Here is a 27,775-nt window from a genome sequence, read left to right on the forward strand (position 1 = left end):
TTAGTTTTTAGTAATTTTCTAAAGTTTAGGTAGGATGAGGAGTGCGAGATGATATTGACCAGCCAGTCATTTAGATGACCACCTTGGAAGGCAAGAGTTCTATTCGGGTATCTTTTGTAGCGGCAGGCCTTCAGAGTTAGATGGCTGAAGAAATGAGCTCTGCGAGTGGGTCTGGATGGAGAATCTAGGATAAAATGTGGAACCAAGTATAAGGGGGCCGAACCAAAAATGGATTTTAAGCAGAGACAGGCAAACTTGAACTGCATTCTTGCTTCCAAGGGTAGCCAGTGGAGTTTTTGGTTTGTGTTCCCATTTTTTTAGCCCAAAGATCAGTCGGATTGCCGAATTTTGGATGATTCGGAGTCTATGAAAGGTTTTTTTGAAGGACCCCAGGTAGATAATGTTGCAGTAGTCGAGTAAGCTTAGAATGGTGGATTGCACAAGTAAGCGGAATGAGGTTGTATCAAAGTACTTTCTGATGGTTCTTAGTTTCCATAAGGCGGAGAAGCCTTTTCTGACCAGTGAGTCAGTGTGAGGGACAGGAACTGCAAAAAGCATATTAATCTTTATAATTATGGTAATTTAAGATAAAACATTTTGAATTATGGTTTATATAAGAAAAATCGCTGTTAAACCTTTTGGCTATATTTTTTAATCGTCTCTATTGCTTAATGGTCACATTCATTATAAATAAAAATATAAAAAAATATATTGCATTATCTATTAAAGTTCTATTAGTACTTATTGACCAATATTCTGTATTATTACTTTGGCGTTCTTTGGCTCGAAACGAGCCTGCAATATCAGATGCGCTATTGTATGGTGGCGTTCTGTTTTAAATCGTATTAAGATTTAAAAATGCTGACGTCACTGAGCATGACTACGTATTCTGTTTTAATTCTGAGTGGTTTTCAGATATTTTTTATTAAACTAACCCCATATGTTTTATATTTTTTATATTTTGTTGTAGCCATTATTAACAACAAATCTTATTTTAGACAGCTTTTGCTGTGGCTACAAAATTTTTTTTCCTCCAACATCACGCAATTAAAACGTCAGGATGTATTGGTGGCATCGAACTTTATTAAACACCTGACATTACCACAGAAAGTCTATAGATTTTAAACAGCGTTCTACGTAGATTTTTAACTTAAATTTTTAACATAGATTTAAATAAATCCAATGTGTTATTTTTAAATAGTAATTTATAAATATGATTTAATCCAAATTAATATGCTTCTTTTAATTTTCTTGTTTTCTTTTTATCTTTTTTATGTAAATCTATTGAAAATAATTTTAAATTAATCTTCTTTTTGTGTAAATCTGTATTATTTTGAAAAAGTTTGGTTAAAAAAGATTCGGTTAGAAAAATGTTTGCCAATTGAGTGCTATGTTTAAACCCTTCGGTTGTACACTTTGAAGTCGGTGAATCCACCGCTGTTCAAGACTGAACAGCAGTGGACTCACCGACTTCAAAGTGTACAACCAAAGGGTTTAAACATAGGGTTCCTTTAACTAAGCTGCGTTAGCGTTTTTAGCACATGCAGCTTTTTAGCGCACGCAAAACCCGCACTATACAGCTAGAACTAACGCCAGTTCAATGCTGGTGTTAAAGTCTAGTACACGCTGCAATTTAGCACGCGCTATTCCACGCGTTAAGGCCCTAGCGAGGCTTAGTACAAGGAACCCATAGTAATCAGCTGGCAAACATTTTTCTAACCTAGCCTCTTTTACCCGAACTTTTTCAAAATAATACAGATTTACACAAAAAGAAGATTCATTTAAATTTTTTTCAATAGATTTACATAAAAAAGATAAGAAAATAAAAGAAGCATATTAATTTAGATTTAATCATATTTATAAATTATTATTTAAAAATAACACATTGGGGTTTTTTTAAAACCTATGTTAAAAATTTGATGTTAAAAATTTAAGTTAAAAACCTACATTAAAAATATCTATAGACTTTCTGTGATAATGTCAGGTGTTAAAGTTCGATGCCACCAATACATCCTGATGTTTTAATTGCGTGATGTTGGAGGAAAAAAATTTTTGTAGTCATAACAAAAGCTGTCTAAAATAAAAGAAGAGTTGTTGTTAATAATGGCTACAACAAAATATTAAAAATATAAAACATATGGGGTTAATTTAATTAAAAATATCTAAAAACCACTCAAAGAATTAAAACAGAATATGTAGTCATGCTCAACGTCAGTGACATCAGCATTTTTAAATCTTAGTGCGATTTAAAACAGAACACTGCCATACAATAGTGCATCTGATATTGCAGGCTCGTTTCGAGCCAAAGAACGCCAAAGTGATAATACAGAATATTGGTCAGTAAGTACATCTACAACTTTAATAGATAATGAAATATTTTTTATATATTTTTATTTATAATGAATGTGACCATTAAGCAATAGACTATTAAAAAAATATACCCAAACGGTTTAACAGTGATTTTTCTTATATAAAACAATAATACAAAATGTTTTATCTTAAATTACCATAATTATAAAGATTAATATGCTTTTTGCAGTTCCTGTCCCTTCCCAGTTGATTGTATTCCTCTCTCTCTCCCCCTTTTTGTCTTATGATAGTATTAGCGTTTAAGCCAACAGCTACAACAATTCTCCTGAAGAAGCTCGATACAGAGTGAAACGGAGACGTTCCATCGAGCACTTTAAAGAGCACCTGAGCACTTTCAAGTTAACACTTGAGCACTTTAAGGCTTTTTGTTTTATTCAACTATAAGATTATACCATCAGCTTCCTGTAATTGTGGCCGAGAAAACAAAGCTAAGTATACAAGTTAAATCAAATGTATGCATTTCTCCAATACTGTTTGCTAACGTTATTACATTGAAAGTATGGTATTTATAAGTAAAGAAATAAATAGAATAACATTAACTAATAAGAAAAGAGAGCTTTAAGGGACCAATGATAGCTTGCATTAAGGCTATATTGACAAGACCAGTTCTAACGTCATAAATAGCTGCAGGCACTTGAGGTAGCCCTTCTCCAACACCAAAGGATATATTAGAATGGGTGTCATATATAAAAAATTAATAATATCAATTTTTAGGAGGAACACTCTCAAGCACAGTCCATCTATTTTTTGATTGATCAAAAAACTTCCAACTACACCTTGAGAAGTGTATATATTACATCCTATGAATTCCAGAATGAAGTTCCCATTATATTGAACTTGAGAGACTGAAATCACACCCTGACTTAGGAAAGAGGTTCATTACCATGGTATGTCATAGTATGCAGAATGTACAAAACAAACCCATTTGGATTCTTAGACACTAGCCCTAGGATAACACAGGTCAACACATCATTTTCAACTTGGGTTTTGTAGTATTTTTTATGCTGATTTCAAATCTGTGTTTAGTTTGTCAATAGCACGTCACATTTAATTGGGCAATAAGGAGGGTTAAATGACAGTTGTCTCTTTTTTATGCTACAGACATTTACGGTGATTAATATCAGTCTTTATCATGCTAAGACACTGTACTAATCATCCCGATAGTTTCTGTTACGTCTGTGGCTCATTCACAATGAAAGCACATCATTGCCCAATTTCCATAGATCTGAAGAAGGTATAGAAATTGTACTTTGGCTGTCCACTGGGTGACCAGGATAAGTCTTCGGCTCCACATATCATCTGTACCAGTTGTTCCAATGGACTTTGTGACTGGCTCAATCGACGAAAAGCAGCGATGTCATTTGCAATCCCAATGCTATGGAGGGAATTGCGAGCCCATATTAAAGATTGCTACTTTTGTCTTGTGAACACATGTGGATTCTCAGCTAAAACTAAGCACAAAATTATATATCCTACTCTGGATTCTGCTATCAGGCCTGTTTCTCATGATGACTCACTGCCTGTCCCTGTACCTCCACAAGATGAACTTGCTTCTGTGGAACATGATGAGGAATGTCACAATCTGGTCACAATCCAGAATTATCTGATCCTGATTATATGAATGATGAAGATTCAGAACAAGAGACCTTTATACAAGCTGAACTCAATGATCTTATTTGTGATCTAAATCTTTCAAAAGAAAAAGCAGAACTTCTTGCTTCAAGGCTTAAGCAAAAACATTTGCTTGCACAAGATGCTAATATAACTCATTACAGAGAAAGGAATCATAACTTAGCAACATTCTTCACTTTAAACGGCTCATTGTACTTTTGTCATGACATCAACGGGCTCTTCAGCAGTTTGCCACAAGTGCATTGTCCAGATGAATGGTGTCTCCTCATTGATTCTTCACAGAGAAGCTTGAAGGCAGACTTGACGAGATATAGGATATCTGGGAGGATAAATTTAGGGAAGGGGATCTTTAGTATGGGCAGACTTGATGGGCTATGGCCCTTTTCTGCCGCCATTTTTCTATGTTTCTATCAGAAAATCCAAACCAAGTATACCAATTGCCCATTCTGCTCATCTAAAGGAGTCTTATGAGGATATGAATAATTTACTAGAAGCAATCAGTTATAAAACACACCAGTGGAACATCTGTGGTGATCTAAAGGTCTTTGGCATGCTAATGCAAGGAGGATTCATTAAATACTGCTGTTTCCTGTGCTTGTGGGATAGCAGATCTACAGCTGAACATTATGTCAAGCGTGTCTGGCAGCTGAGGGATACTTATAATTCAGGGACAAGGAGTGTGAAATTTATGCTATTGGTGGTTCTTCATAAAATATTTCTTCCACCTCTTCATATCAAGGTGGGGTATGATAGGACATTCAAGAAGGGATTGGATTCAAGAAGGGATTGGATGATTTCCTGAAGGAAAAGGGGATAGAAGGGTATAAATCAGGGGTAGGGAACTCTGGTCCTCGAGAGCCATATTCCAATCAGGTTTTCAGGATTTCCACAATGAATATGCATTGAAAGCAGTGCATGCAAATAGATTTCATGCATATTCATTGAGGAAATCCTGAAAACCCGACTGGAATATGGCTCTTGAGGACCGGAGTTCCCTACCCCTGGTATAGATAGAGGATTACTATACAGGACCTGGACCTGATGAGCCACCGCGTGAGCGGACTGCTGGGTATGATGGACCTCTGGTCTGACACAGTAGAGGCACTGCTTATGTTCTTATGAAGAACCTGGTAAAGGCCATGGCTAAAGCAAACTCGCCAGGTTTTCAATATATTGTTAAGAGATTTCCAAAAATCAGCACTGCAAAACTGAAGGAAGGGATATTTATAGGCCCACAGATCAAGTTCGTTATATAGGATGAAGATTTTGAGTAATCACTCTCAGCAGCTGAGCTTGAACCTTGGGAGCCATTCAAGTGGTTAGTGGAAAACTTTCTGGGCATCCATATGTCTCCTTCATGCAAGGAAGGAGTTCAGAATCTCCTTGACTCATATCAGAAACTTGGCTGTCACATGTCATTAAAAATACACTTTTTGCAATCACATCTTGACTTTTTTCTGGAAAATCTTGGTATGGTGAGTGATGATCAAGGAGAACATTTTCAGCAGGACATTCAGTTAATGGAGCATCGCTACCAAGGTTTCTGGAATGAGAGTATGATGGCTAACTACTGCTGGATGTTGTGCCGTGACAATCCAGACACAACTCACAAAAAGAAATCATACTCTAAGCATTTTTGAAGAAATATTGGTTGCAAAGTGACACAGTCCAGTATAATTATGCTATGCTGTGACTGAAAAAAAAAACTAATAACAGATCTGAAATCAGTGTGAAAAACTGATTTAGAAAAATGTGCTGTGTTGTCAAGATGATTTCGAAAAAAAATTTTTGTTGTCTTGTGTAATTTGAACTGATCTAGTATCCATAACATGTCTTCTTAGATAAAACACATACTTTTAAAAATGTATTACTGTTCAGCTCTTGACTTCAACAGTTCTCTAATTTAACAGAGAAAATCATGACCAGAAGACTTGCCAATACCTTTAACAGTAGGAGTGGAAAACCTCTGGTCTTCAAGTATGGCTTTTCAAAAGATTGCTAATGGACATGCATGAATGATCTGCATACACATTGGTCAAGTGTATGCAAATATATTTTATGCATATTCAAAGATACTCTGAAAATCCAACTAGTTTTTGGCCCTTCAATATCAGAGGATTCCCACACCTGATTTATGGAAATTGATGGCATTATTTTTACTGGCTGAATCAATCTACCTACCTATCTGATTGGATAGTGGAGTGCAGGAGTGGCCTAGTAGTTAGGGCTGCAGCCTCAACATCCTGAAGTTGCAGGTTGAAGCCCAATACTGCTCATTCTGACCCTGGGCAAGTCACTTAACACTCCATTGCCCCAGGTACAATAGTCAAATTATGAGTTCACCAGGATAGACAGGGAATAATACTTGAGTATCTGAATGTAAACCATTTATAACCTAAGTGGTGTATATATAAATAAATAAATGAGAAGAAATCATAAAATAGTTACAATTCAAGGAGTTTTGCTCCAGGAGAAAGAAGAGAATCTATTAAGTCAGCATGTTTCTCCCTTTCCATAAAATAATTTAATGTCACAGGTTTGCTGCTATAGATGATTCCAATCTCCTAGTAGAGTTACATAAAAGCATAAGAGTTGCCATACTGGGATAGAACGAAGGTCCATCATGCTCAGTATTCTGTTTCTAACAGTGGTTAAGCCAGGTCAGAAGTACCTGGCAAGATCCCAAAGAGTAGAACAGATTTTATTGTTTATTTGGGCTTGATACCACTTTTTCCATGAGTGTCAATGCAATTTACAATTTAAAAAAATTAACAAATGTGAAAAGAATTCCAATAAATCAGATAGGAAAGGGTCAAATTCATTTGAATCAGATATGAGAATACAAAAAATCATGCCAACAAATCAGATAGGAAGGGTCACATTCATTTGAATCAGATAGGAGAAGACCAAAAATCTTGTGGCTCACCTGTCTACACAGGTTCAGGTTTAAAAGAGGTATTTCAGGTATTGTCTCAATGAAAAGTTATACGGAAAAGACAGTAGAGACTTGAATTTCAGGAAAGTCAATTTTTTAAAAATATTTCTACATTTCTATTCCATACTATCCATACACAGCATTAAATGAAACAATAGACAATGAACAGTTAATGATAATTAGCAAAAGCATCAAACCATGACAGTTAGACAGTGGGTACACTCATGAAGACCCCCCCTAGGCAAGAAGGAAAATAATAGTCCTTAAAGATCCAAAGCTGGACAGAGAGTTGAAGGCATAGCATTCAAAAGTTTAGGTCCCATGACACTGAAGAGAGATCTTCTATAAGTTTATAGATGGACCAATCGTACGGAGGAACTACCAGAAGATGATCACCAGATGAACATAGTGTCCAGGTACATTGCAACAATGAGGAAACTGGCGGCGGGGGGGGGGGGGGGGGTGTTGGGCTAAATTATGAGGAGCTTAAAGAAGATTACAGATGTAGGGTAGGAGGAAGATCTGGTGGGTTTAAATTTTGCATGTTTAGGGCACAGGAGAACAACCTTGCTTCACATCTAGAAAGCAGAGGGCTCTGAATGCAGTAGAAAGGAAAAAGAATGACTGGCCTAAGACCCTCGTCTTATGAATCATGGTGAGGATTTTGAAGATAATGCAAAATTGAACGGGAGCCAGTGAAGTCTTAAGAAGAAAGCATTTATGTGTTCAAAGCAGCGGGCACGGCATAGCATACAAATCGCAATATTTTTATTGTCTGCAGTAGAGAGCTGCACGGGGACGGGGATCCCGCGGGTTCCCCCTTCAGGTCACGGGGATCCCGTGGGGACACCCCTTGTGGTCTCGGGGATCCCGTGGGGTTGGAGGCAGCTCAAACCAAGAGGCTTGTCTTTTTTTCCTGCCTGCAGCACGCCACACGTAGTTGACCCGGAAGTCTTCCTCCGACGTTGGAGGAAAGGCTTCGCATCAGTCACGTGCAGGGCTGAATGTGGACACTGCTAAGCTCTGCGACTTGGCAGACCTGCACAGCTTTTCTCTCTTAATGTAGCAGTTTGAAAGTTCCAGCAGCAGGTAAAAAAAGCAGGGACTGGGAGTAGAACCCAGACCCCCCCCCCCCAATATAGAATGCATCGATTGGAGTAGCATGTGATGCGGTGGGAGGTTCTCTGTGAAAGAAAACACATGAAAAGCCCTCTGCCATGCAGGTTTTTAATGGCATTTCCTTTGTGGAGTCAGCTGCTGTTACTACTAGAAAAAGGGGCATAGACAGAGAGAGCCTTCAAATGAATATTTTCTGATTTCACAAGGCTTGTACATAGGGGCATAGCTAAAACAAAGCAAACCCAGCTAATTGCCCAAGGCCGCCTACCTTTCAATTCTGTTGCTATGGTCGTTGCCATTAGAAACTGCATTGAGTGGACGGAGTTTTATGCTCGAGGAGAGGACAAAGTGCTAATACAGAGAAGGAGCGCTCCGCCTCCTCAAATTTACCTCTCTGCTCTTTCCTTCAGTATGAAACTCCACCCACACTGAAGGAGTCTGGGACTGGTTTTCCTAAGTATTAAACTAAGTTTTCTCTTTAATAAAATGCTGAATTATGTTTAGCTACAGACCTAACTTATCTCATGCTCTAGCCTGCCTGCACTGGGTGTTTTAGCTTGGGCATTCTAGCTTCTTATGGCTATCTCAGCATACATAATATTGTATTCCGCCCTCCTGGACATGTAACAGAAAGACTGCAGGGCTTAGATAAGTGACCTGCTAGTGTGAGCTTAGGACCAATGATTGTTAAGAAAAGTAACACGTGAAAATTTTTTTCTAGAATTCAGTTGTATAGCCAGAAGAATGTATAAATATTTCTGTAACTTCCTGGTTTCGGCACTTCTGAAGCCAGCTTGGGCTCAGGGGTCCGCATATGCTGAATCAACATCTGTGCTTTCTTCAAGTCTCTAAGTTTTGTGGTTGCCCAAAGTGACCTTTCATTTGGCGCCCGAACAGGGACTTGAAGGTCTTTTGACCACCGGCTACTCGATTGGTCACTTGTGTCTGGTCTGAGAACCGACCTGTCTGCTAAGCCAGCTGAATTCCTCTTGGAATTTGTAGATCTCGTGGCTCTGGCCGGCTCAACTGATTAATCGAGTCCTGGGTTAAAGTGCAGGTATCTGTCTGGGGTTGGCCACCAAACTGGTAAGTGGAGAAATTGATCATTCCTCTCCTGTTTCTTTTCCGTTGCTTTAGTAAATGACTTGATCCATCATTGAAACAGCGGGGAGGGATTCTAGGAACTGTGTCTGTCTGGGAAATGAAACTGAACTAATCTGTAGATCAGAAGTTAGACAATAGACATAAACTGTTTGCATTTACAGGGCTCAGCATGATTCGGATGCATCCTTAAAAAAACAAACAAACAAACAAAACGGTGTAGGTTGAACATTTCAGGAGTCAGGGAATTGGTTAGAACTGGCTATATTTCTATTGTGCTGTATTTGTAAAGGAAGATGGAGGAGGGGTAATAAATATCTGTTGGATTTTTGCCTGCTAGGTTCGTTAATGACTGGCGCTGCTAGGTTTTAGGAAAGATAAAGAGCGAAGTAATTTGAAGAGAGACATGAAGTGTTTTAAGGAGACGAGAGTGGTGCTTTAAGTATGGAAGGAACCAGAAATGAGGTGGAAGTGAATGAGTTAAAGGATGTCTGAACAGCTGGATGGTTTATGTGTTTCTAGCTGCTCAGAGCAGGCAGTGGAATCAAGAATATACGCGTATGTTGAAAGTATTTTAGAGAAAGTATGTGCATGAATTCTGACCTGATTAAAAGGGCTCATGTAGCTGTAATCAGCAGATGTAGGTAGGATTATAAGAGGCAATGCAGTTGAGCAGCCCAATAGGGAAGAACGAATCTTTTGTGTAGGAAAAATTTTATTCCAACCGAGGTACCACGCTTATAAGAAAGATATACGAGACTAAAATTGTACAAAAGTACAGAGATTGCTTTTTGCACGGACCGTTTATCTGCATGTATGTGTGGTTTCTTGTGTGTGCATGACATTCAAAATCCCCTTCCTTTGTATTTCTATCCTAGGTTCCTTATGAGTTCTGTCTGTCCAATATGAATTTTTGTTCTCCATGTTTGCTTTATAAAGTATTTTTAGAATTGTGTAATGCCCTGAATGTCTGATTAGGTGATTAATCAACTTTTAATTACACTTGACCTAACAAAGGTGGAGGTTAAGTGCCCATCTTTTCTGTACATTGAAATACATGGTAAATCAGGGTTTGCAGCCCTGGTTCAGGTTAATAGCCGATTTTGTTAGTGCTTTATGTACGTGGAGTGCTTTATGTAAGTGGTGTGATGGGATCCCATGAGTGACAATGTGTGTGAATGTATCTTTTAAACCTAAGGAAATTCTGAAAAGTACTACATCTGTAATTTGATCTCTTTGATCTTTAAGCAACTCTCTCTCCTCTGTGAAATTCTGAAGGGAGGGGGAGTAAGTCTTTCCTGCTTCACTTTTACCACAGGGATACGAATTTAATAGTACTGAGACACATGTTGATTGTAACAAAAAAGGTGTAAAGTTGTGTGTATGGATTATCTTTTGTGAGTACAGTGAAACCTTGGTTTGCGAGCATAATTTGTTCCAGAAGCATGCTTATAGTCCAGGGCACTCGTGTATCAAGGCGAGTTTCCCCATAGGAAATAATGGAAACTCAGACGATTTGTTCCACAACCCAAAACTTTAATACAAAAATATGCATACTTGTATTGCAAGACCTCGCTCGTTTGGAACAGTCACTGCACTCCTGCAGTGTCATAGAGAGGAACCATTGGCTCAGTTGTGATAATGTGATGCTTGTATACTGTATGTACTGTACTTGTATTGCAAGACGTTGCTGGTATATCAAGTTAAAATTTAATAAAATGTTTTGCTTGTCTTGCAGAACACTTGCAAACCAAGTTATTTGCAATCCAAAGTTTTACTGTATATTCCAATCTTTGTTTTGTATTTTTTTTATAAATCATGTAAGCTTAGTATAAGAATGTAACTTTTAGGTATAAGAATGTAATTTTTAGGAATGCTTTTGTATGGAAGTAAATATTTTTGCCAGTCAGATGATAGTGAAGGGACTGCCACTTTAGAGCGCGCTTGTGTCAGACTACCCTGCTTAGTGGGTGGACCCAGAGCTGAATTTTACTTAATTTTTACAAGTCAGCTTTATGGGGTAGGAACCTGATACACAATAGGGATTGAGAACAATTCTTATGTGCTAGTAGACAGTTTACTTGAGTCTTTTAGATAGTGGGTCTGCCTTTTCAATTTTCCTGTGGCCATATTTACACTGATTCCAAGTATGCCTTCCTCGTGTCACCTACCTTGGCTTTCAAATCTCCCAGGATACTTGGTCCCTTCCTCACACCCAGGTCTAGGCCGTCTGTAGTCTCCCTGTCCCTAATAACCGCAAGGCTCTGAGCACCTTCCTCAGTATTGCAGGATACTGTCACATCTGGATTCCTGATTTTTCTACCATTGCCCGCCCTCTTTATGATTCCACCAAAGGCGAAGACTCAGCCCCTTTTCCCTGGACCCAACTCCAGGATCGGGCTATCCGCTGCCTGCAAAACTTTTGACTCGGGCTCCTGCCTTTGGCCTTCCTGACCCCTCCAAACCTCTCCAACTATATGTTAATGAAAAATCTTGTATCGCAGTTGGGGTCCTTACCCAGTTCCTTGGCTCCTGGCGTAGCCCATTGCCTGTCTCTCTCGACATTTGGATCCTGTTGCTGCCGGGTGGCCTCCATGCCTTTGGGCAATTGCTGCCGTCTCAGATTTTTTACAGCACGCTAACAAACTCACTTTCGGCCAGCTTATTGACCTCTTTGTTCCGCACTGTGTGACCTCTCTTCTAGAACATAAAGGTTCCATGTGGCTCACGAACGAATGCCTCCTTAAAAACCAAGCCCTTCTTTGCGAAAACCCTCAGGTCTCTCTTGTTGTCTCTTCCCTCCTTGACCCCTTCACTCTCCTTCCCGTCTCCTCCCAGCCGGTCGTGCACAACTGCCTTGACACCGTTGACTTAGTTTATTCTTCCCGTCCTGGTCTCACTGATATCCCACTCCGGGACCCTGATCTCACTCTTTTCACAGATGGCAGTTCGTCTGTCACCCCTTCTGATGCCTGTATCGCTGGTTATGCAGTAGTCTCTGCCACATCCCCTCTACTCATGGGCCCCCTGCCCTCTGGCATTTCTGCCCAAGAAGCTGAGCTGTATGCTCTCACTTCTGCCCTGTGCCACTCTGCCTCTCAGTCTTGCAACATATACACCGACTCCAAATATGCTTTCCTTACCTTGCATTCCCATAGGGCCATCTGGAAACATCAAGGTTTCGTTACAGCCTCCGGCCGCCTGATCCATCATGCTCCCCTGATTCTTGACCTCTTCGAGGCCGTCAAATTGCCCTCCCGTGTCGCGGTTATGCACTGTCGAGCCCACCATCGTGTCACTGATCTCGTCTCACGCGGCAATGCCCTTGCCGACCGCACAGCCCAAGCTGCCAACCTCTGCCCTCCTCCTTCGGTTCCTCTGTACGCCATCATTCCTTTTCTGGACACCCTTACACCCCAGTACACTTCTCAGGAACAGACTTGGGTCTGCATTCTTTCGAATATAAATATGCGCCAATTCAAGTGCCAATCCAGACCCACACACTGATACTTCAAAAGCAAGCACAGCGGGTACCCTGATATTCATTCCTCAACACCTGGCCCTCACGATTGTCAAAAGATGCCATGATCTGGCGCACTCTGGAGAACCAGCTATAAAAATGACTCTCAAGAGACATTTCTTTATCAATCACCTTGATCAGCTAGTCTGGAATACGGTCCGACAGTATGTTGTCAGTTCTAGAACAAATTCCCCAATCAGACAACTGCCACCTCTTGGACACCAACCCATTGGAACACATTCGATGCAGGTCCTATCTGTAGATTTTACCCACATGCTCACTTCCCGTTCCCTCAATCACCTCCTAGTCTTCACTTCCTGGTTTCGGGACTTCTGAAGCCAGCTTGGGCTCAGGGGTCCGCATATACTGAATAAACATCTGTGCTTTCTTCAAGTCTCTAAGTTTTGTGGCTGCCCAAAGTGACTTTTCAACTCAATGCTGCTCCATATCGAGTTGGGTAGAATTTCTATACATCAAGAACCAAAGAAATAAGTTACTGATGATATCTTTGTTGTGCATTGATTACACAGTTTTAGAATATGGTCTGACCCAGAAAAAGGTTTTGAAGTTTCATCTTTGGTGATCCCAAGTTTCACTGCACGTGACTGACACAAAGGCTTCCCTCAGACGTCAGGGAAAGACTTCCAGGTCAGCTACATGTGGCATGCTGCAGGCAGGAAAAGAAGACGAGCCTCTAGGCTCGAGCTGCCTCCAACCCCTGCTGTTATCTGGACTCAAATGTGGGAGGCCAACACGGGACACAGAAGGGAGGAGGTGAAGAGGGACTGCGTTCTTGGTCACAGAAGGCATGAACTTGGGAGAGAAGAAGGGAGGGAAAGAGATGCTGAGGTGGGGGAGGGAAAATAAAGGGAGAATTGGTCATGGGTGTGTCAGTGAGAGGGAAAGAGATGGTTGTATACACAAGGAATGGAAGAAAGAGGAGAACTTTTGGTCATAGGTAGGGAGTGAGGTACAGATGAAAGGGAAGAGAAAGATGAGAGGGACAAATGTGGTGGTGGAAAGGGAACAGTGGGATAGACTGAAAGGGATGAAAGAGGGAGGAATGTTGGACATAGTGGTGAAGGGAATGGAGGGAGAGATGTGGCATGGTGCTGGAAAGGAATGATAGAACAGAAGGAGAAATGTCAGGCATGGGGCTGGTAGGCAGGGGCAAAAGATGAGAATGGGATAAATGCTGGACCATGGTAGAAGGATCCAATGGACAGTAACACAAGAATTTACAGAAGATGGGATAGCGGGAAAAAAAACTGGGACCAACTTGATGGAAAAATAAGTTTCCAGACAACAAAGGTAAAAAACGGAATTTATTGACTAAAATATATTAGCTTTGGGAAATGTATATTGAAGATGTCTTTGTAATGTGTTCAAAAGAAAAGGAAATGCATTTCTGGTTTTACTTCTACAGTGTTGAAGTACTTGCTAGCCCTTGCTATGGCTGGTGGGGATCCCCAAGCACCGCCAGCAGAGGACCTCCTCTAGAGATGGCCAGAACTACCCTCCACCAAGCACAGCAGTCGCTGGCAGCATCCATGAGCTACTGAGGTAGCAGCATCTGTGACTCAGATGCAACTGCTGCCTGCCAAGCTTGGCAAAAGGGACCCCCAGCCAACTGCAGAGGATGTCCTCAGCTGACAGCTTGAGGGTCCTCATTAGCTGAGTATTTATATTTACATTAGGGGCTCTGGTAGAAACCCATTTACAAAGTATGTATTCTTCTCAATTAATATTTCCAAATTAATAAAATGTTTTTGCTTATATGTAAATGGGTCTCCACCAGAGCCTTTAATTCAGTAGCATAATTAAATGAAATAACTACTTTGAAGTTTATAGAGACGGGCAGGGACGGATTTGATTCTAGCGGGAACGGGTGGGGACGGATTTGATTCTTCCGGGGATGGGCGGGGACGGGTTTGATTTCTGTCCCCGTGCAACTTTCTAGTCTGCAGGCGTTTGAGTTGTATGGTTGTAATGGCAGAAAGAATAGCATTATAGTAATCTAATTTAGAAATGATTAATATGTGAATAATGTGAAATGAAGTCAAAATCCAGGAAAGAATGAAGGTAGTGGAGTTGAAGGTGGGTGAAAAAACTGGATTGGATAATACGAGAGATAGCTGCTTATCTTGGGAATAAATAGTGGATTTTCCCAAGTCCATCTTAATAATGGTTATGGACTTTTCTTTTATGAAATTATCCAACCTTTTTTAAAACATCAATTGTTTTTACCACATTTTTTGGCATAAAATTCCAGTTCCGGTTTGCATTAAATTTACTACTTAAGAGCTTCATTGCATGCTCCCGGAAAGAGTAAACAAGTGACTCACACCAGTCCACTCCACTCAGTATTTTATAGATCTCAATCATACCTCCCCTGAGCCATGTCTTCCCATGCTGAATAGCCCTAGTCACTTTAGCCTTTCCTCATAGGGAAGTCGTCTTATACCCCTTATCATTTTTGTCACCTTTCTCTCTACCTTTTCTAATTCTGCTATATCCTTTTTAAGATGCGAAGACTACAATTACACATAGTATTTGAGGTATGGTTGCACCATGGAGTGATACAAAGGCATTATAACATTCTCAAGATTCTTTCTTAAGATCAACCATACCATGATCAGAAAATGAGTCTAAAATTTTCATGTCCAACCTGATGGGCAATTTCAACTAATAAGAATATGGAAACATAGAAACATGATAATAATAATAATAATAGTTTATTTTTTTATACCGCCAAACCATCAGTTCTTGGCGGTTTACACAATAGTAATTACAACACGTAATTAAAATACAGCTCCAAATAACAATGGGTTAACTATGGGTTAAAATACAGGGAAGGAATGGGCCCGAGATAAAGATGGGCCTGTACTATCGACCACCTGGGCAAACCGAAGCAAACGATGAAGAAATGGAAGCCGAGATGAAGCGAGAATGCAAAAACGGTAACACGATTGTTATGGGAGACCAACTATCCCAGGATAGACTGGAGTCTTGGAAACTTAAAATGCGCTAGGGAGACCAGATTCCTGGAGGCTAAAAAGGACTGCTTCATGGAGCGGCTTGTCAGAGAAACAACGAGAGGGAATGCCACTCTGGATCTAATCCTAAATGGGCTAAGAGGACCTGCAAAGGAAGTGAAAGTAGTGGAGCCATTGGGAAGCAGCGATCACAATATATATAGTAACATAGTAGATGACGGCAGATAAAGACCAGAATGGTCCATCCAGTCTGCCCAACCTGATTCAATTTAAATTTTTTTTTTTTTTTTCTTCTTAGCTATTTCTGGGCAAGAATCCAAAGCTTTACCCAGTACTGTGCTTGGGTTCCAACTGCCGAAATCTCTGTTAAGACTTACTCCAGCCCATCTACACCCTCCCAGCCACTGAAGCCCTCCCCAGCCCATCCTCCACCAAACGGTCATACACAGACACAGACCGTGCAAGTCTGCCCAGTACTGGCCTAGTTCAATATTTAATATTATTTTCTGATTCTAAATCTTCTGTGTTCATCCCACGCTTCTTTGAACTCAGTCACAGTTTTACTCTCCACCACCTCTCTCGGGAGCACATTCCAGGCATTCCTAACATTGCCCCTGAATTTACCACCCCTCAACCTCAAATTATGTCCTCTGGTTTTACCATTTTCCTTTCTCTGGAAAAGATTTTGTTCTATGTTAATACCCTTCAAGTATTTGAACGTCTGAATCATATCTCCCCTGTCTCTCCTTTCCTCTAGGGTATACATATTCAGTATTCCAGTCTCTCCTCATACGTCTTCTGGCGCAAGCCTCCTATCATTTTCGTCGCCCTCCTCTGGACCGCCTCAAGTCTTCTTACGTCTTTCGCCAGATACGGTCTCCAAAACTGAACACAATACTCCAAGTGGGGCCTTACCAATGACCTGTACAGGGGCATCAACACCTTCTTCCTTCTACTGACTACGCCTCTCTTTATACAGCCCAGCATCCTTCTGGCAGCAGCCACTGCCTTGTCACACTGTTTTTTTGCCTTTAGATCTTCAGACATTTTAACCCCAAGGTCCCTCTCCCCGTCCGTGCATATCAGCTTCTCTCCTCCCAGCATATACGGTTCCTTCCTATTATTAATCCCCAAATGCATTACTCTGGATTTCTTTGCATTGAATTTTAGTTGCCAGGCATTAGACCATTCCTCTAACTTTTGCAGATCCTTTTTCATATTTTCCACTCCCTCTTCGGTGTCTACTCTGTTACAAATCTTGGTATCATCTGCAAAAAGGCACACTTTTCCTTCTAACCCTTCAGCAATGTCACTTACATACATATTGAACAGGATTGGCCCCAGCACCGAACCCTGAGGGACTCCACTGGTCACCTTTCCTTCCTTCGAGAGACTTCCATTAACCACAACCCTCTGGCGTCTGTCCGACAGACAGTTTCTGACCCAGTTCACCACTTTGGGTTCTAACTTCAGCCCTTCAAGTTTGTTCAACAGCCTTCTATGAGGAACTGTATCAAAGGCTTTGCTGAAATCCAAGTAAATTACATTAATATGATCAAGTTCAAAGTGAAAGTAGGAATATCGAAGGGAAAAAGAGCCACAGCGACAACTTTTAACTTCAAGAAAGGAAACTATGAAGCGATGAGAGTAATGGTAAGGAAGAAACTTAGAAACAGCTCAAAAAAATCGCAGACTGTAGAGTACTGTTCTTCAACCGCCAGTTTGCGGACTTGTGTCGGTCCGCAGGAAATTTCTGCCGGTCTGCGCAGGGCCGGCAAGATTGCTGCTGCTGCTAAAGCCGACAGGAAGTCTTCTTTCCAACGTCAAATCGCTACGACATCTAAATGATGGCCTTTTTCATGTGTTTGAGTGGGTAAAGGGAGATTGTAGTTGAGTAATGATAGAAAGTTTTTAAAGTCTTTTGCTTCTGGATTGTCCACTTCATCTAGATGTAAGTTTATGTCTCCTGCAATTAAATTATGTCATGAAGTGATTGAGTTATGTAGGACAAATTTGCAGAAGTCGTCTCTAGCTTTTGGCCAGCTTTTCGGCGGAACATAGAATAATATACAAGAAAGGGAATCTTCTAGTTCCTTATTGCTAATTTTACAGGCTAATATTTCTAATTGATTGGTCATTTTGGAATCTAATAGTTCAACTACAAATCCTTCCTTAGCAACAATTGCTAAGCCTCCGCCTCTTCTTCCATCACGATTGAGCATGTGAATTTTAAAATTATCTGGTAAAAGATAATTTATTATTGGGTCATCTTCAGACAATAGCCACGTTTCTGTTAGGAACAGACAGGTTATTTTCTTGCTGATGATCCAATCTTTAATTAAGAATGCTTTATTCCTGACAGATCTGGTGTTAAGATATGATAGGTTTGGTAGATGTGGTGGTTCTGATAGGTTTTACTTCCCTTATCCTTTTGTTTTTTAGGGTACGTTGATGTTTTCCGTTGCTCGAGATTACCTTGATATGGTTTGTTCTGTCTTCCTGTTGGTTAATTATAAGCCTGATGGGTAGATCAGGATAATGGGCTGAGTGTAGCTCTGGATAGAGTGACTTAACATTCTTAATGTTGTCGCATATTAAATAGATTAGTAAAATCAGTAGGAAATTCATGCTTGCAGATTAGAGTGACTCCTTCTTGGCCTAATGACTATTTGGTGTTTCTGTTACTCCCAGTTTCTAGGTTGAGTAATTAGCAGTGAGTCAGATAGCATTAGATCTGATTCGGTATCAGCAGTTAATTAATAGTTAAATTAGCAGTGGATCGGGAGGCAGTAAATCCGATTCAGTGGCAACAGTTTAAAAGTTGAATTAGCAGTAGATCAATAGATCAGAGAATCAGTTAAATTAGCAGTTAAATGTCTCTTACTGCAGCATTGGGTCTCAGATACGGAGACTTCTTATGATCACTGGCTTGGGAAGCTGGCATTGCTCACCCAATATGAATGTCAGAGGTTCTCCTCCTGCAAGAGACTGGACCTTATGTGCTATGTGGCTCTTTGGAACGACCTCCATGGGCTTTGCTGCCATGGGACTTCACAGACTTATGGAGGAGTTACTTAGGCCGCAAAAGAACCTGCGCGGTACTATCTGCCTCCCTGCTTCTCCCTTGGGATAGGTCCTAGGCCGTTGCTGGTTCATAGGTAGTTGCTTGTATGAATGAGTGGTGTTTAGTGTGTTCTGACAGGTGAGCTAGTTGTGGAGTGGGATGCATGATGATTGATTGTGGGGTGAGCCTGTGGGAGATAATCTAAAAAAAATGATGGTTGTGATGGGAATGGTGCGCAGTGGGTCTTATGTCCTCACTACTTTGTTCTTAATGTTGGAGCTCCGCTATAGAGATCTTCTGTACTTCTTGTTCTGTTCTGGCATGTTCTGCTCTCTGATTGTATTGTTTCTATGACAATTTTCACTAAAAAATTATGTTAAAAAATTTAATGCAAAGAAATGAAAAGTGATGCACTTTGGGGTAAAGAAATCCAAAACAGCAGTATTCCCTAGGGGATAACAGATTGATATGCAAAGATCATGAGTGAAACATTAGGGGTGATAGGGTCTGAAGATTTCAAGGTGGAGAAACAATGTGACAGGATGGTGGTGACTGATGCCCAAAGAATACTAAGCGGCATAGATAAGCATAACCAGCAGTAGAAAGGAGGTGTTGGTACCCTTATACAAGTTATTGGTAAAGCCCTACTTGGAGTACTGTGTCCAGTTTTGGAGGCCTTATTTCTTCAAGGACATTAAAAAACCCAAACAACTTGAAGCGGGTCAGAGGAAGGTAACAAGAATGGTAGAGTTTGTGTCATAAGACATATGAGAAGACACTGAAAATCTTGAATATGTATACACTAGAGAAAAGGAGAAAGAGAGGGGTGATATTTTACAGACATTTAAGTACCCGAAAGGTATCAATAGACAAAAAAAACTTTTCAAGACATGAACAGAAGTCGCGAGGAGATAGTATCAAGAAATACTTTTTCACTGAGAGGTTAGTGGATATCTAGAATGTACTTCCAGGAGAGATAGCAGAATCAAAAATGGTGAGCAAATTTAAAAATGAATGGAATAAACACAGAGGATGGACATGTAACATGGCTGCTGAGGTGTAATGCTGGGTGAAACTAAGGGTGAAACCAGACAGACTTCTACGGTCTGTGTCCCACAAATGGCAAAAGACAGATGAAGCTTCGGCAGCTCCTGTGTTGCAGACCACTTTATTGTCGTGTGCTGAGAGTAAAGGTGCTGTTCAGCTCAGGGGGAAGAGGAAGACATTTTGACTGGTAAGTTGAATACCGTCAGCAATACTTGGGAAATAAATATGGTTATAACCAAGACTCTTATCATGTTTGAATACCTATTTAGTTAGCATGGTGGAGACTTGTCAACCAGTGATTAAGCATAGGTGGCTGAGACCTAAGCAGAGTGGTCAGTGTGGCTCTGACTACCTTGTTGGGCAGACTGGATGGACTGTGCAAGTCTTATCATCAACTGTCATTTACTATGTTAATATATAAGAGAGGTATACAAAAGTAAAAAAAACACCAACCCCCTTCCACCCCCCAAAAAATAGAACCTGCTCTTTGTGATGTACCCTAAGCACACTGATATTATTTCGTCTTCTACAAAGGGAAAGATCATGCTTAAAATTCAAAAGGAATTTCTAAGTTCAGGCAAGTGAAAACAATTGCCTAGGCTCATAAGTCAAATGGATGACGCCAACCACTTTTGAAAATAATCAGCCTTGTGTCAGCAGCAGCACAGCTATTTAGGACATCAAAAATAAGAAAAGCAAGGTTACTGAATTTTTTTTTTTTTTAATGTGGCACAGTACATTTTTTTGTTACACACTTAAATACATAGAAACAGGGTCAAATAAAGGTGATACCTTTTTATTGGACTATCTGTGACTAGCTTTCAGGAGTTATCCTTCCTCCCATCAGCTCAGTGAGAAAGGATATAACATACTGGCAAGATTAATTTTCTATACTAAGAAATATGAAAGAGCATCCCTTTTATTGAAGAAACTACACTGGTTACCTATAAGATCTCAGATAAAATTCAAAATAGTGTACCATAAGTCAATGTATGGTATTTTCTCAGATCGGTTACTACACTATCTATGTATTCCAAATAAATTTTCTCATAGAAACATAGAATCATGAGGCAGATAAAGGCCAAATGGCCTATCTAGTCTGCCCATCCACAATAACCATTATCGCATCAAGAAGTAACCTGTTGCCTTAAGCTAAATTTTACTTCCATTAAAAATGTCTCTAAGAAGTAACTGAAATAAACATTTGCTTAACTGAGTGATAAAGTATGGAATCATTTACCTCTTAGTATAAGACAAATAGATTCTTATATAATTTTTCAGAGAGAAAATACATCTGTTTAGAATTAGTAACATGAGTTTTGCATGACTTCTGTCTGATTGTTGTATATCTTATGATACTTAAAAAGTAATTCCTCCTGTTTTGGGTTTATGTTCTTTGTTATCCACACCAAATCTTAATGATGGTAGTGGAATATAAGAAAAAAGGAAAAAACTGCAGGAATGGTGTACAAAATGCCAAGTCTTTAGTCAATAAACATAAATATGAACAAAAACCAATTGGTATACAACATATGGTCCAAGAGGTAGATGAACCAGGACCTGGTTTATCTACTTCTTGGACCAAAATGTTGAATACAAACTGGTTTTTTTCATATTTATGTTTATTGACTAAAAGACTTGGCATCTTGTATACCATTCCTGTAGTTTTTTCCTTTTTTCGTTATTTGACACCTCACTGCAGTTCCGTTGGATATTTTTGCTTGTATTTGCCTAGTGGAGTATAAGAACCTACTGTAGATTAGATATCTGTGACTACAGTTCCAGTATTGTCCTGCCTTCTTACTGACCTGATGGAGAAAGCTGGCTTCAGATTCATTTGGTTAGTCTAATAAGCAAGTATTACCTATAATTTGTTTTCTGACCTTTTAAAATATTCACACATTTTCAGAATATTTCACAAAATCTTTATTTATAATCCGGGAAAGAAAAATAATTTTAAATATGAGCTAAAAATTTCTTATGAACTAAAAAAACTTTTTCTGACCACTTTTTCCCCTTCTTTTTTTTAATTTTCAAATTAGATTGTTTGCAAGATACTGGGATTTGTAGCACAAAATCTTCCTACTATCTGATATTCTACCAGATACTTGTGACCTGAATTGCCACTGTTGAAATCAGGATACTGAGCTAGATGGACCATTGTTCTGTCCCAAAATTATGTAAGAAGACCAAAGTTACTATCTGGTCACAGTAAGAATATCTTTACAAGTTTCTCAATATTTTGTAGCATCAAGCATGCTATATGCTGATCATGTTATATTATTCCAGCATGTGAATTACTTATTTTGAAATTTCAAAAGATGCATCTTACCAGCATAACTGCACACATCATTCATGAAAAGTTTCCATTTTGGTCTCATTACATTGTGGGTATTCTCTGTATTAAAGAAAAAACATGCTATTATATGAATTGTATCACAGAATAAAGCCTTAAAACATCCACCCCATATGAGACATTAGATAACAGAAAATGGGGTATTTAGATGATAAATATGAGATGTATAATAAGCATTTTCTAATTGATTTTAAACTGTTATAATAACAAAATCAAGCTCTATCAATTAATAATGTTCGTTTCTACCATATCATACTTCTTACTTTTTTCTTTGAGCAATGAAACTAGTGGTGGGCATATCATCAGTGTGTGGACATCGATCTTTGGAACCTCTTATGAGTTCCTGTCAAGTAGATTTTTATCATTTATGCCCACCACTACCTACCAATGACTATTTTTTATCTTTTAAAATTTTGTAAAAAAAATTATAATTTATATAATTCATTAATTGATAATGCTGCCAATAAATATATTTACTAAAACTTTCAATGAATCATATGACAGTTAGTCATTGGTAGGTATGGTAGAAACAAACATTATTAATTGATTATAGAGCTTGATTTTGTTATTATAACAGTTTAAAATCAATTAGAAATGCTTATTATACATCTCATAGTTATCATCTAAATACCCCATTTTCTATTATATTAAATGTAGCAGAATAGTGCACTATTGTGCATAACAACCTGACTTTTACTCTATTTACACAATTTTATATGGTGCAGCACAGGATACACAGACTCCTGAGGAAAATATAGGCTGCCGAAACACGGACTGTGTTGGATCCTTAGTATATCCACTCACTTGGATTTTGCTGACTTATTTTTTTAAAGAATTCTTAATAAAGGGTCCCTTTTATCAAGCTTAGCTAGAGGATTTTAGCGGGGGCAAGCACAGTAAATACTTTGACGCTCATATAATTCTTATGAGCATCAGAGCACTTACCTCGCAGGCCCGCACTAAAAACCTCTAGCACAACTTGATAAAAAGGGAGGAGGGGGAATGATTTTATTTTGAACTCCTGCTCCCATCCTGTTAATTTGTGGCTTTTCCACTCTTTGCCACCCTTTGTTTTTTTATTATATGAATCTAACAATTACACAGAAATCTCAGATTAAAGAAGCCCAGCTCCATTTTGGTTTCATACTTCCCACAAGATCAGTATATATGCACAAAACAATTTATTTCACTTCACTCCACTTCAGGCCCTCTTGTTTATCATACATGCAGGGCTCATTTCAGAAACATTAAAAGCATGGCAATGCCTCCTCATTCAAGGGAAAAAAAGAAGGGCTCAAATTTTAAGTTAAAACATACTATAAGCAAAAAAAAAAAAAGAGTTAAATTTTTTCTTCTTCCTTTTCATCTTTAGTGGAGAAGCAATCTAGAGATAGAACAGAAGGGTGAGAAACAAGGAAGTCAAACCCTGCTTCTTTCACTGCTGTTCCCTGGGCAAGTCACTTTATTCTTAACTGTCTCAGTCTTAACTGTCTCAGCTACAAATTTTGGGGCCCTTTTACTAAAGCTTAGCACACATTTTGCATTCATTAAATGCTGTGTCTGATTTTACACTAGGAAACACATGGCACTTAAGGTCAGATTCTACTAATGGCACCGTTAATGGCTGATCTCAGGGTTCACAATTGCAGTTCCCTGTGGCATAGCTCCTGGCTGAGAACTGTGGCTAAGAATGGATGTAGTGAACTGGAGAGGGTGAAAACAATGTGTAACTGTGAATCAGAATTCATGGTGCCCTTCAATATTAACCAAACTAGAAGCCCAAAGGAGCATGAGGAAACCTTCAGGTCAGGCACTACAAAATTAACAAGATAGACCCATTGTGATAGTGAGAAAAAAAGTTACACATTTGATAGCAAAAGTAGATACAAAAAATACTACAGTAAAAGAATCAGGTTTGAAGACACATTTTTTTTGGATAAATTTTAATATCAAAACTTGTAGTTCACTGTATATGTACAGTTTCTTTGGTTCTTATGAACCGCTTAGAACTGAGAGGTATAGTGGTATACAAGTGGACTGTTATGTTATTATCTTCTTATTTGTTATTATGTATTTATCACACCTTTTTCTTGAAGGGTATTGTTGCATTAATACATATCAGAATTCAGACTTAAAATAATATTTATCTAGTCCTGCTTTAAAAATAATACCACACAGCTGTGGCGCTCTTATATAATACACTTTCAGACAATGGAGGAGCGTTACAGGATCTTGGACTTTGATTCCTTGGAAAATCAACAGTTCCAGGCCACATGGGAACTGCTTTGGTCCACATTAACACCTTTGGCCCGCAGCAGGCTTCTGAACTTTTAACTCCACTGTAGTACAGCTGTGCACTAGTGGACTATGTTATTTCTGCAATGTTTGGGGTGGTGAGTTAGGGGGGTGGAGGGTGTGTTTGGGGTGTTGCAGGATGTGTATGGAAATACTGCGATTGCTGAACTTGGCATATCTGTACATGCGCTATGTTTGAATTTTGGCCTGTCTGTACATACACTATGTTTGGTTCAACAATAAAAATATTTAAATATAAAATAATACCATCTATGATATTTAATATGAAAGGATTTTAGCATCCATACTAATTTCAATAAGTGAACAGTGTGTAAAGTGCTAAGCTTGGACATATCATTCCTCCTTTAAACAAGCAGTTACAGAAATTAAAATGTCACTTTAAAATCTTTTATCAGGCTGTTTAAAAATCAGCAGCAGCTAAGTGGCGGATAACATAATAGCAGCATTGTTGTGTATTAACCATTAATAAATGACTCCCTTAACTTTTTCAAAATAAGATGCTGCTACAGTATTTCTTAACCAGCTTAGTAGAATTACCTGAACTTTCTGTATCAACTAACCTTCTTTTTCTGTTTTAACTATTTTCTTCAATGGAAAAAAACTCACTGAGATAGTCTAGAATTACCATATTTTTTGCTCCATAAGACGCACTTCCCCCCCCCCCCCCAAAGTGGGTGGAAATGTCTGTGCATATTATGGAGCGAATATAACAATTTTTTACCCCCCCCCCCATTTCCAGTACCTTTTTTAATCTTGGTGGTCCAGCAGTGTATCAGGCTCTACACCCAATCCCATACTCCTTGCCAGGCTCTGCACCCTGTCCGCCCTCCCTGCCAGGCTCTGCACCCTGTCCCCACTATAAGACACACCTGACCGTAAGACGCAACTAGGTTTCGAGGAGGAAAACAAGAAAAAAAATATTCGGAACTAAATTGTGATATATTTAATCAAATATACCAGGCTCTGCATCCAACCCCCATACTCATTGCCAGGCTCTGCACCCTGTCCGCCCTCCCTGCCAGGCTCTGCACTCTACTCCCTCTTTGGTGGTTTAGTGGTTGGCTGGAACAGGAGGGATCTAATTCACTGCCACATGTGAGAACTGATGGCAGTCATTCAGGGAGTAGCACGGGGCCAGGCTGGAGCGCAAAAGCTCGCTCTTGCCTTGTGCACTGCTGGCCACAAGATATGGTGAGGCAGCCAAGCCATCGAGCGAGGGAGGGGTAGGAGCGCGAAAAGCTTGCTCCCGTCGATACTCCACTGGACCACCAGGATTAAAAAAGGTACCGGGGGTGTGTGCAGTGTTCTCCCCAGCGCCTTTCAGCCGGGCGCCCCGCACGGCTAGATTAGGTGAGCGCCCGGCTGTCATCTTGGCTGCAAATTCGCCTCTGCCTGACTTTTTATTTTTTTTTTAAGCGCCAAAAAAGGGTTTTCAGCTTTACTTTTTTAAACAATTTTCCTACTGCTGGTCGATTTTTACAGTCGCAATTGGAGGCAGGGGCTGCAGGCTCATTATGAGCCAGTGCACAAACAGGAAGAACCCCGACGTCGTGTTTACTTTTGTTCTGCAGCTTATCGCACAAGACGCTCCTGCACAAAGCGAAACCAATCGGAAAGAGGAGAGGCGGAAGCTTGCAGCTGCGTGCTTCAGTAACAGCTGCTGGCTAACGGAGGGAGAAGGTACCGAAGAGAAATGAAGCAGGTCCGAGAAACAGATTCGCTACAGGCTAAGGCGGGAGATAGGGCAGGGAGGAAAGCTTACAACTTGGTGTTCTTGCTTGCTTCGGGTCTTCCTCGCTACCGGGTCCTGCCTACTTTCTGTTTCCATGAAGGCAGGACCCAGCAGCGAGGAAAGCCCGAAGCAAGGAAAAGCTCCAAGTTGTAAGCTTAGCTCCGTCGCTGACCTATCTCCTGCCTTAGCCTGTAGCGAATCTGCCGACCGAGGCGGGGGGGGAGAAGAGATGGGGGAGAGAAATGCTGTTACTGCTGCACCCAATTAGGGGGGAGAGAAATGCTGCTGCTGCACCCAATGGGGGGGGAGGAAGACTAGGGAAAGGAGAGGAGAGGAAAGAGATGCCAAGTCCATAGGAGGGAGGGAAAAGAAAGGAGATACCAGACTATGGGGGGGGGGGAGAAGGAGACAGATGCCAGACCAGGGGAAAGGAAGGAAGGAGGGAGAGAAAGGAAGGAGTGGAGATTACAAGATAATGGAGGGGGTAGGGGAGAGGAGTGAAATGCCAGGGCATGGGGGAAGGGAAACTAAGGAGACAAATGCCAGACCAGAGGGAAAGGAAAGAAAGGTGCCAGAGCAAGGAAGCAGAGGGAGACATAGGAGAGGAGAGAGATTCCAGGGCATGAGGGGAGGGATGGGAAGAGAAATGCTGCTGCAACATCCAATTAGGGAGGGGGGGGAAAGGAAGAGAAGTGCTGCTGCTGCACACAATTGGGGAGAGAGAGGGGAGAAGGAAGACCAGGGAAGGGAGAGGAGAGGAAAGAGATGCCAAGACCATAGGAGGGAGGGAAAGGAGCTACCAGACCATGGAGGGGGGAGAGATGTCAGGTCATATGGGGGGAGGGGGAGGAGACAGATGCCAGACCAAGTGAAAGGAAGGAGAGAAAGGAAGGAGAAGAGATGCCAGATAATGGAGTGGAAGGGAGAGATGGAAGGAGAGGAGAGAGATGCCAGGGCATGGGGAGAGAAAAGGGGATAGAGGTGCCAGAGCATAGGGGAAATGGTGGAGACAAAAAAAATGGAGAGGGGGTGAAGCTGAAATGGAAAGGGCACAGGAGTACAAAGTACAAAGGTCACAGAGTTCAAAGGAGAGAAAGGGCAAAGGATATACAGTTTATTGGGACATAGAAAGAGGGAAGATGCCATATGGAACAGAGAGAGGGCGGACACTGGATGGAAAGGGCAGAGAGGGTGGACAGTGGATGCAAGGGGGAGAGAGAGAGGGCAGAGGCTGGGTGGAAGGGGCAAAGAGAGAGGACAGATGTTGCATGAAAGGGAGCGAGGACAACCGCTGAATAGAAAGAAGAGAGTGAAGAGAAGATGATTAAAGCAGAAACGACAAAAGGTGGAAAAAAAATTTGTTGTAGAATCAAGTAGTATTGTAACTGTATTGATTAAAGTTTATCAATAGAAAATGGAAATAAGGCAGTTTTTTGGGGACTAAACCCCTTTCCTCAGGTCAGGACAGGATACCATAACAGCAGTATAATGTACTGTCTTGAAGAAAGAATTGGCCTCTGAAAGTTAATTACTACTAGTTGAAAAATGGATTAGTCCAATAAAATGGTATTTTCTTATTTCTCTCTT

At 40.3% G+C, this 27,775-nt stretch overlaps 1 protein-coding gene across 1 annotated transcript in view; it reads right to left on the reverse strand.

Annotated features, from left to right (window-relative positions):
- The window catches only part of CEBPZ (CCAAT enhancer binding protein zeta), a 348,861-nt gene that overhangs the window by 119,391 nt on the left and 201,695 nt on the right, over positions 1-27,775 (reverse strand). Inside the window, exon 8 of the mRNA XM_033935900.1 lies at positions 22,117-22,182. Within this exon, the coding sequence (XP_033791791.1) occupies positions 22,117-22,182 (66 nt within the window). The remainder of the gene's footprint in view (positions 1-22,116; positions 22,183-27,775) is intronic.

The sequence above is a fragment of the Geotrypetes seraphini genome, chromosome 3, assembly GCF_902459505.1.
Source record: "Geotrypetes seraphini chromosome 3, aGeoSer1.1, whole genome shotgun sequence".
Lineage (NCBI taxonomy): Eukaryota > Metazoa > Chordata > Amphibia > Gymnophiona > Dermophiidae > Geotrypetes > Geotrypetes seraphini.